Raw genomic sequence first — 9,195 nt, forward strand, 5'->3', positions numbered from 1 at the left:
CGGAGAGAGGGGTATAGGGAGGGGAGTGGGTTATGGGGAGGGGAGGGGGTTATAGGGAGGGGAGGGGGTTATACTCGGCCCGTAACAGGCAGCATCTCCGGAGAGAGGGAACAGTTGTAGTTATACAGGGCCTTGGTGAGACCACACCTGGAGTATTTTCTACAGCTTTGGTCTCCTAATCTGAGGAAAGACATTCTAGCCTTAGAGGGAGTACAGAGAAGGTTCACCAGATTGATCCCTGGGATGGCAGGACTTTCATATGAAGAAAGACTGGATAGACTCGGCTTGTACTCGCTGGAATTTAGAAGACTGAGGGGGGATCTTATAGAAACATAAAATTCTTAAGGGGTTGGAGAGGTTAGATGCGGGAAGATTGTTCCCGATGTTGGGGAAGTCCAGAACAAGGGGTCACAGTTTAAGGATAAGGGGGAAGTCTTTTAGGACCGAGATGAGAAAACATTTCTTCACATAGAGAGTGGTGAGTCTGTGGAATTCTCTGCCACAGAAGGTAGTTGAGGCCAGTTCATTGGCTATATTTAAGAGGGAGTTAGATGTGGCCCTTGTGGCTAAAGGGATCAGGGGGTATGGAGAGAAGGCAGGTACGGGATACTGAGTTGGATGATCAGCCATGATCATATTGAATGGCGGTGCGTACAGGCTCGAAGGGCCGAATGGCCCACTCCTGCACCTATTTTCTATGTTTCTAACAGGCAGACAGAGTCGGGGGGAGGGTAGGGTGTGAAATTTCACACCAGACATCTCTGTTCAGCAGCTTCCAGGAAGTGAGAAGTTTCACATTTCCCCTTCTGCGCCAAAATACCCCAGAGTCAGAGACGGCCAAACTGCCAAGGGCACCGCACTGCCAGGGCCATCTCCCCAACTCTGTAATTGCTGCACCCCTCTCTGTCTGTATCTCCCCCCTCCCTCTGGCCCCTAATCCCCCTCTCCCCATCTCTGTAACTCCAGCCTCTACACCCCTCTCCCCATCTCTGTAACCCCCCTCCCCTCCCACACACCCCCTCTCCCCGTCTCGGTAACCCCCTCCTGCTCCAATGCTCCCTGTCTCTGTAACCCCCTCCCCTCCGGCCCCTGCACCCACACACACATCTGCAACCCACCCCCACAATGGTAATCTGGAGGAATATCAGTTGGGGACGGGGGATTGCAGAACACTGGAAGCTGTTCTCTCCCAAAGTATCCCTCGGGTTTAATGCTCCACTTCCTCATTACTAAGAATAGAAACCGGATTCTTAGTAGAAAATAACTACTTTTCAAATCTTTTAAACATTTCCAGAGATTCTGACATGGGATTTCATTGACCTTTAACAGGGTGGGCTGTTGAGTCTGGTTGGACTAAACCCTGCCTCTCGGAGGGCAAATGTAAAAATTGTCCCTAGTGTGTGTAGGATAGTGTTAATGTGCGGGGATCGCTGGGCGGCGCGGACTCGGTGGGCCGAAGGGCCTGTTTCCGCGCTGTATCTCTAAATCTAAAATCTAAATCTAAACCATGCCTCCTAGTGAAGCATCTTCCCACAGGCAGTCTCTGCAATGCACAGTGCCTGGGGACACAGAGAGAGAGAGAGAGAGAGAGAGTGGCCTGAAGCCAGCGCACTGTTCCCTCCCCACCACAGCACAGAAATAGAAGCTGATTATGGCCTGCCAGATCACCACTAACCAAGGGAACATTCCCCATCCCTGGGGAGCTCGGAAAAACAACCACCCTGTGTATGGCAAGTAATCGCAGATGCTGGTTTAAACCGAAGATAGACACAAAATGCTGGAGTAACTCAGCGGGACAGGCAGCATCTCTGGAGAGAAGGACTGGGTGATCGAAACATAGAAAATAGGTGCAGGAGGAGGCTATTTGGCCAGCACCGCCATTCAATGTGATCTTGGCTGATCATCCACAATCAGTAACCCGTGCCTACCTTCTCCCCTTGATTCCACCAGCCCCGAGAGCTCTGTCTAACTCTCTTTTAAATTAATCCAGTGAATTGGCCTCCACTGCCCTCTGGCAGTGAATTCCACAATTTCACAACTCTCTGGGTGAAAAAGTTTCTTCTCGCCTCAGTTTAAAATGGCCTCCCCTTTATTCTTAGACTGTATATGACCCCTTTGGTTCTGGACTCCCCCCAACACTGGGAACATTTTTCCTGCATCTGGCTTGTCCAGTCCTTTTTATAATTTTACATGTCTCTATAAGATCCCCTCTCGTCCTTCTAAACTCCAGTGAATACAAGCCCAGTCTTTCCAATCTTTCCTCGTGTGACAGTCCCTGCATCCCAGGGATGTCGAGACCCTTCTTCAGAGTGAAGTACTGCCCCTCCCACAGTGCGGCACTCTCGATGTGGACCGGCGAGGAAGTGTGGGGGGGAGAGGGGGAGAGATTTGATGGGAAGACAGCGAAGGAGAAAGTTTAAAATCAACAATAACATGGAACCTAAGCCAAGAACAACGCACACAGCACCACAAACCACTGGCAAGGCAGAGCTGGTCGGGGGAATATGAGGTTTTAGGATTTGAAAGCACACATTCTTTCCGCCTCCACTAGACTGCTCGGGCATTGTTTAAAGAATTTAATAATCACTTGATGATCATTCCCATCACCCCAGCTTAGCCTGCCCAAGCCCTGCCAACACTTTAACTCCCCTCCCATTGCCAACAGCACCTCCTATTTCCTTGGGCAGCTGACAGTCCAGCGGTATCACGACTGATTTCTCTAACTTCAAGTAACCCTCTCTCTCCATCCCTCCCCCACCCAAGTCGTTACCAGCTTCCAAGTCGTCTTGTTGAGTCTCATTGTGCCTAACTCGTTTTCACCTCGCTAACAGTGGGTAGGAAGGAACTGCAGATGCTGGTTCAAACTGAAGATAGACACTAATTGCTGGATTGACGCGGTGGGACCGGCAGCATCCGTGGGGATGCATCCCTTCTCTCCACAGATGCTGCCTGTCCCGCTGAGTTACTCCAGCAATTTGCGTCCACCTTCGATTTAAACCAGCATCTGCAGTTCTTTCCTACACGTGTCACAAAAAGCTGTTTTATCTCAGCGGGAGAGGCAGCATCTCTGGAGAGAAGGAATGGGTGACGTTTCAGGTCGATAAGAAGGTCTGATGGAGGGTCTCGACCCGAAACATCACCCATCCCTTCTCTCCAGAGATGCTGCCTGTCCTGCTGAGTTAAAACAGCTAACAATGGATGGCCTGTCTCTTTTATCATCGGTATTATTTGCATATTTTTCATGCATTTGTTCTATATCTCTCTACATCCCCGTCTATATCTCTCGTTACCCTTTTCCCCTGACTCTCAGTCTGAAGAAGGGTCTCGACCTGAAATGTCATCCAAACCTTCTCTCCAGAGATGCTGTCTGTCCCGCTGAGTTACTCCAGCTTTTTGTGTCTCTCCCTGAACTCCACCATCTCTCTCTCTCTCTCTCTCTCCCCCTGACTCTGTGACCAGATATTCAATCCTTTATCCCCAACATTTAATCATGGCACACCCCCTAGTATACCCACCACCCTTTACATTACAGCCAGTTTTTACCATAAGAAAGACACAAAAAAGCTGGAGTGACTCCGTGGGTCAGGCAGCATCTCTGGACAGAAGGAATGGGTAACCGAAGATGGACACAAAAAGCTGGAAAGCTGGAGTAACTCAGCGGGTCAGGCAGCATCTCTGGATAGAAGGAATGGGCGACGTTTCGGGGCGAGACCCTTCAGACTGAGAGTTTAATTCAATTAGTGATCGATCCTTTCAGGTCGAGATCCTTCTTCAGACTGAGAGTCAGAGGGGAGAGGGAAGCGAGAGGCAGAGAACATACATGGAACAAATGAATGAAAGATTTGCAAAAAGCAATGATGATCAAGGAAAGGTGGAGCCCACAACGGTCCATTGTTGGCTGTGAGGTAGGTGATAACGAGTTATACCTACAGTAAAACTCAACAGGATGACAGTGAAACTAGTACAACGACTGGGGTGGAGGAGGGAGGGAGAGAGAGGATGCAAGAGTTACTTAAAGTTATCGAAAATATTCATACCACTGGGTTGTAAGCTGCCCGAAGACACAGGAGCAAAAATTCGGCCATTCGGCCCATCATTGCTACGCCATTCGATTATGGCTAGAAACATGGGGGAGAAAGATTTAATGGGAACCTGAGGGGCGACCTTTTTTGCACAAAGGGTGGTGGGTGTCTGGAACGAGTTGCCAGAAGAGGTGGTTGAGGCTGGTACTAATAAAGTTTAAGAAACATTTGGACAGGTACATGGATAGGACAGGTTTAGAGGGATATGGGCCAAACACAGGCAGGTGGGACTCATGTAGATGGGGCATGTTGGCCAGCATGGGCAAGTTGGGCCAAATGGCCTGTTTCCACATTGACACAAACTGCTGGAGTAACTAGGTCAGCCCACAGTGCTGAGTTACTCCAGCACTTTGTGCCCTTTTGTGGATCAACCAGCATCTGCAGTTCAGAAGAAGACACAGAATGCTGAAGTCATTCAGGCTGCATCTTAGGAACAGGGGACGTTCAACGAGAAAGTTAGGAACAGGGGACGTACAACGAGATCTGGGTGTCCTAGTGCATCAGTCACTGAAAGGAAGCATGCAGGTACAGCAGGCAGTGAAGAAAGCCAATGGAATGTTGGCCTTCATAACAAGAGGAGTTGCGTATAGGAGCAAAGAGGTCCTTCTGCAGTTGTACAGGGCCCTAGTGAGACCGCACCTGGAGTACTGTGTGCAGTTTTGGTCTCCAAACTTGAGGAAGGATATTCTTGCTATTGAGGGCGTGCAGCGTAGGTTTACTAGGTTAATTCCCGGAATGGCGGGACTGTCATATGTTGAAAGACTGGAGCGACTAGACTTGTATACACTGGAATTTAGAAGGATGAGAGGAGATCTTAACGAAACGTATAAGATTATTAAGGGGTTGGACACGTTAGAGGCAGGAAACATGTTCCCAATGTTGGGGGAGTCCAGAACAAGGGGCCACAGTTTAAGAATAAGGGGTCGGCCATTTAGAACTGAGATGAGGAAAACTTTTTCAGTCAGAGAGTTGTGAATCTGTGGAATTCTCTGCCTCAGAAGGCAGTGGAGGCCAATTCTCAATGCATTCAAGAGAGAGCTGGATAGAGCCCTTAAGGATAGCGGAGTCAGGGAGTATGGGGAGAAGGCAGGAACGGGGTACTGATTGAGAATGATCAGCCATGATCACATTGAATGGCGGTGCTGGCTCGAAGGGCTGAATGGCCTCCTCCTGCACCTATTGTCTATCTCTGGAGAGAAGGAATGGGTGACATTTCGGCTCGAGACCCTTCTCAGTCTGAAGAAGGGTCTCGACCTGAAACGTCTCTCCAGAGATGTTGCCTGGACTGCTGAGTTACTCCAGCATTCTGTGTCTATCTTCTGTGTAAACCGGCATCTGCAGTTCCTTCATACAGATAAGGAGCTGTGTCAGATAAGCACACCGCAAACCAACCAAAGCACTTCCTTACTACATGCAGCGACAGCAGTTCTTTGTTTTTACATTTGATCGTGTCCGATCAATCTTTCCCCTCTCAACCCCATTCCCCTGCCTTCCCCCAGAAACCTCCGACACCCTTACATATAAGAGGCAGAACGTACAAACCAGAGTCCCACGGTCCCACGCCTCCCCTGAGAACTATCAGCCCAATGTTCCACAAGACATCCACCACAAAGCAGTTTACAAAACAAAAACCTACTTTAATTAGACTGGTGGGAACGCCACAAAACCTCTCGCTGGCAAGAGCAAAGCTGAAATTTAAAGTCAAAATCCACCCATCAATAAGTTAGTGGTTGCTACAGTTCGGCAAAGTCTCTTGGTGGTCTGTAGACCAAGGTGGCAAACCGTGTCCATGGTTGCCATCTTAGAAGATCCGCACTCAGTCCAATGGAGGTAGTAGATGCCACCCATCACCCAGCCCTTCACGGTGGCTGTGCTGTTGACCCAGGTGTAGATCCCTGCGTGTCTGGAGATGGGTGGTCATTTTGTCGCCTGTACCCAAGGCAGCGTTGGGTGGTCTTGCAAAGGCCTGAGTCCCAGCTGGCCGCTCGGCACGGCTAACCCCTGGCATCGAGGGCTCGCCCACCGCCACTCTCTGCAGTGGCCGACGCGGGCGTGGAGTTGGGGGCAAACACCAACGTGCTGGAGGAAGACTCCACGAGGTCAGGCAGCATCTGTGGAAGATGTGGACAGGTGATGTTTGGGGAGGAGTCTCTGCCATTTGTGTTGGGCAGGGGTAGGGGTGAGGCTCCATAGCCTGGCTCCCCCAATGGTGACAGATCTCTCCCACGCCCCTGTGGACTTGACTCTTCTCCCTCACGGTCCTCCTCTTGCAGAAACCCAAACTCAAACACGGTCCACCTCCTGAAAGTCCACGGTCACATTTGGCAGGGGACAGAAAGCCATTTTGGAAATAGACACAAAGTTCTGGAGTAACTCGGCGGGTCAGGCAGCATCTCTGGAGAAAAAGGGATGGGCGACCTTTCGGGCTGAGACCCTTGTTCAGACTTTGGTCCAAATCAGCATTTGGAGTGCCGTTCCTGTCCTCTCTCCGTCCTCGCCATCTCTCGACCAAGACTGAGTCAACCAGTTGATGATAAGACCATGATAAGACGATGGTCTCTCTCTGCCCATCCTTGATGTCTGTTGATCAAGACTGAGTCAACCAGTTGGCAGGGCAAGTCCAATGTTGATGATAAGCTCCACGATCAGCACTGGAGTCTCTCTCCATCTCCATCTCCATCCATGCTCTCGTCCAATACCAAGTCAACCAGTTTGTAAGTCCAGAGTTGATGACAAGGCGATGGGGTCTATCTCCATCCATCCATCCATGCATGAATCTTCACTGTCTGTCGACCAACATTAAGTCATCCCATTGGCAGATCAAATGTTGATGGTCAGCCCCACATTAGGTGCTTTCTCTTTCCATCCATCCTCACTGTCTGTTGAGCAAACCTGAGCCAACCAGTTTGATGGGCAAGGTCCAGTATTGATGATAAGGCAACAAGGGGCCCCAGGTTCTCTCTCCATCCATCCTTGCCATCTGCCGACCAAGAGTCAAGTGGTGATGATAAGACCCATGTTGGACACCGAGGTCTCTCTCTCTCCCTCTTCCTCTCCATCTATCCATTCTTGACCAAGGCAGTCAACCCGTTGGCAGGGCAAGTCCAATCTTGACGATAAGGCCCACGTTCTCTCTCTCTCTCTCTCTCTCTCTCTCTCTCTCTCTCTCTCTCTCTCTCTCTCTCTCTCTCTCTCTCTCTCTCTCTCTCTCTCTCTCTCTCTCTCTCTCTCTCTCTCTCTCTCTCTCTCCGTCCATCCATCCTCGCTGTTTCTCAACCACTTGGTCGGTCAGACTGATGATAGGTTGATAAGACCCACATTGGGCGCCGAGGTCTCTCTGTCTCTCTCTGTGTCCACCCCCTCTCCACACTGCAAGGTCTGGAGGGGCGAGGAGGACAGGCAAGGTCTCTCTATCATCTCTGTGTCCACCCCCTCTCCACACTGCAAGATCTGGAGGGGCGAGGAGGACAGGCAAGGTCTCTCTGTGTCCACCCCCTCTCCACGATGCAAGGTCTGGAGGGGCGAGGAGGACAGGCAAGGTCTCTCTGTCATCTCTGTCTCTTTCTCTGTGTCCACCCCCTCTCCACACTGCAAGATCTGGAGGGGCGAGGAGGACAGGCAAGGTCTCTCTATCTCTGTGTCCACCCCCTCTCCACACTGCAAGGTTTGGAGGGGCGAGGAGGACAGGCAAGGTCTCTCTGTGTCCACCCCCTCTCCACACTGCAAGATCTGGAGGGGCGAGGAGGACAGGCAAGGTCTCTCTGTCTCTGTGTCCACCCCCTCTCCACGATGCAAGGTCCGGAGGGGCAGTTCTCTGGCCGGGGAGAGGGTGGGTTGGGGCAGACGGCGGCGGACCGTCCACCGAAGGGCCGGCTTGTAGTGGCGGGGGTAACAGGGGAACGTGTGGGACAAGAGGTCCCGCAGCTCGTCCTTGCGGAGGCCATAGATGACCGGGCTGATGCACTGGGCCAGGCTGAAGAAGGCGTAGTTGGCCGCTTCGAAGCGGGCTTTGGTGCAGTGCTGGAGGCGGTGGGCCTGGGCCAGCCTCTGGAGGAGGAAGGTGATGAATGCGGGCACTATGTAGACCGCCAGCTGGGCTCCATGCATGAGGATGGTGCTCCTGGCTCGCCTGCTGCGCCGGGTCAGGGCGAAGATCTTCGTGTAACTGAAGAGGATGAGCAAGGTGCAGGCGCCGATCAGAGCGAACTTGCAGGTCTGTCCGAGCTGGTGGCCGGACCGCAGGGAGCAGGGAGGGGAGGAGAGGGTAGAGGGGGACTGGTGGGTGACCAGGACCAAGGGGAGGATGGAGGAGAGGAGCCACAGGAGGGGGCAGAGGTAGCGGGCTCTGCGGGCGGCGCTCAGGGCGCTGTAACGGAGAGGGTGGCACACGGCCAGGTAGCGGTCCAGGGCCATCAGGGTCAGGGTCAGCAGGATACAGGAGCCACTGACCATCAGAGACAGCAGTAGGGCCAAGCAGCCGGCCCCCTGCACCTCCGCGCCCGACACCTGCACCAGGTAGAAGCAGGAGCTCAGGCCGAAGTACAGCAGAGCCGACAGGTGTAGTTGTAGGAGGAGCACGAAGCGGGTCTGGGAGCGGAGCCGGGCGGCCGACAGCACCGCCACACCGATCACACAGCTGAAAAACAACAGCAAAGTGAACGATGCCAACGAGGACAGGAGGCGGACAGTCAGTAGCTGCTGTCCGGCGTCCCAGCCCGGCACGGAGCAGTTGGCAGACGCGTCCATGGCCCTGGAGAGGGGAGGAGAGAGGGGGAGAGGGGGAGAGAGGGAAGAGGGGAAGAGAGAGAGAGGAGAGGAGATGGGGAGAAAGGGAGAGGAGAGGAGAGGAGAGGAGAGGAGAGGGGAGGAGAGGAGAGGGGGGAGAGGAGAGGAGAGGGGAGGGGAGGAGAGGGGAGGAGAGGAGAGGGGAGGAGAGGGGAGGAGAGGAGAGGGGGGAGAGGAGAGGAGAGGAGAGGGGAGGAGAGGAGAGGAGAGGAGAGGGGAGGAGAGGAGAGGAGAGGGGAGGGGAGGAGAGGGGAGGGGAGGGAGAGAAGTGGGGAGAGAGAGAGGAGGGGGGAGGGAAGTGGGGGAGAGGAGGGGAGAGAGAGGGGGG

General features: G+C 52.9%; 1 protein-coding gene across 1 annotated transcript; it reads right to left on the minus strand.

Annotated features, from left to right (window-relative positions):
- Window positions 1–5,719: 5,719 nt before the first annotated feature.
- LOC144609274 (putative G-protein coupled receptor 148) lies at window positions 5,720–8,828 on the minus strand. Its single transcript, XM_078427703.1, has one exon. The coding sequence runs from the start codon at window positions 8,826–8,828 to the stop codon at window positions 7,371–7,373; it is 1,458 nt and encodes a 485-aa protein (XP_078283829.1). The 3' UTR covers window positions 5,720–7,370.
- Window positions 8,829–9,195: the final 367 nt, after the last annotated feature.

This window comes from Rhinoraja longicauda, chromosome 34 (assembly GCF_053455715.1).
Source record: "Rhinoraja longicauda isolate Sanriku21f chromosome 34, sRhiLon1.1, whole genome shotgun sequence".
In the NCBI taxonomy this organism is placed as follows: Eukaryota; Metazoa; Chordata; class Chondrichthyes; order Rajiformes; family Arhynchobatidae; genus Rhinoraja; species Rhinoraja longicauda.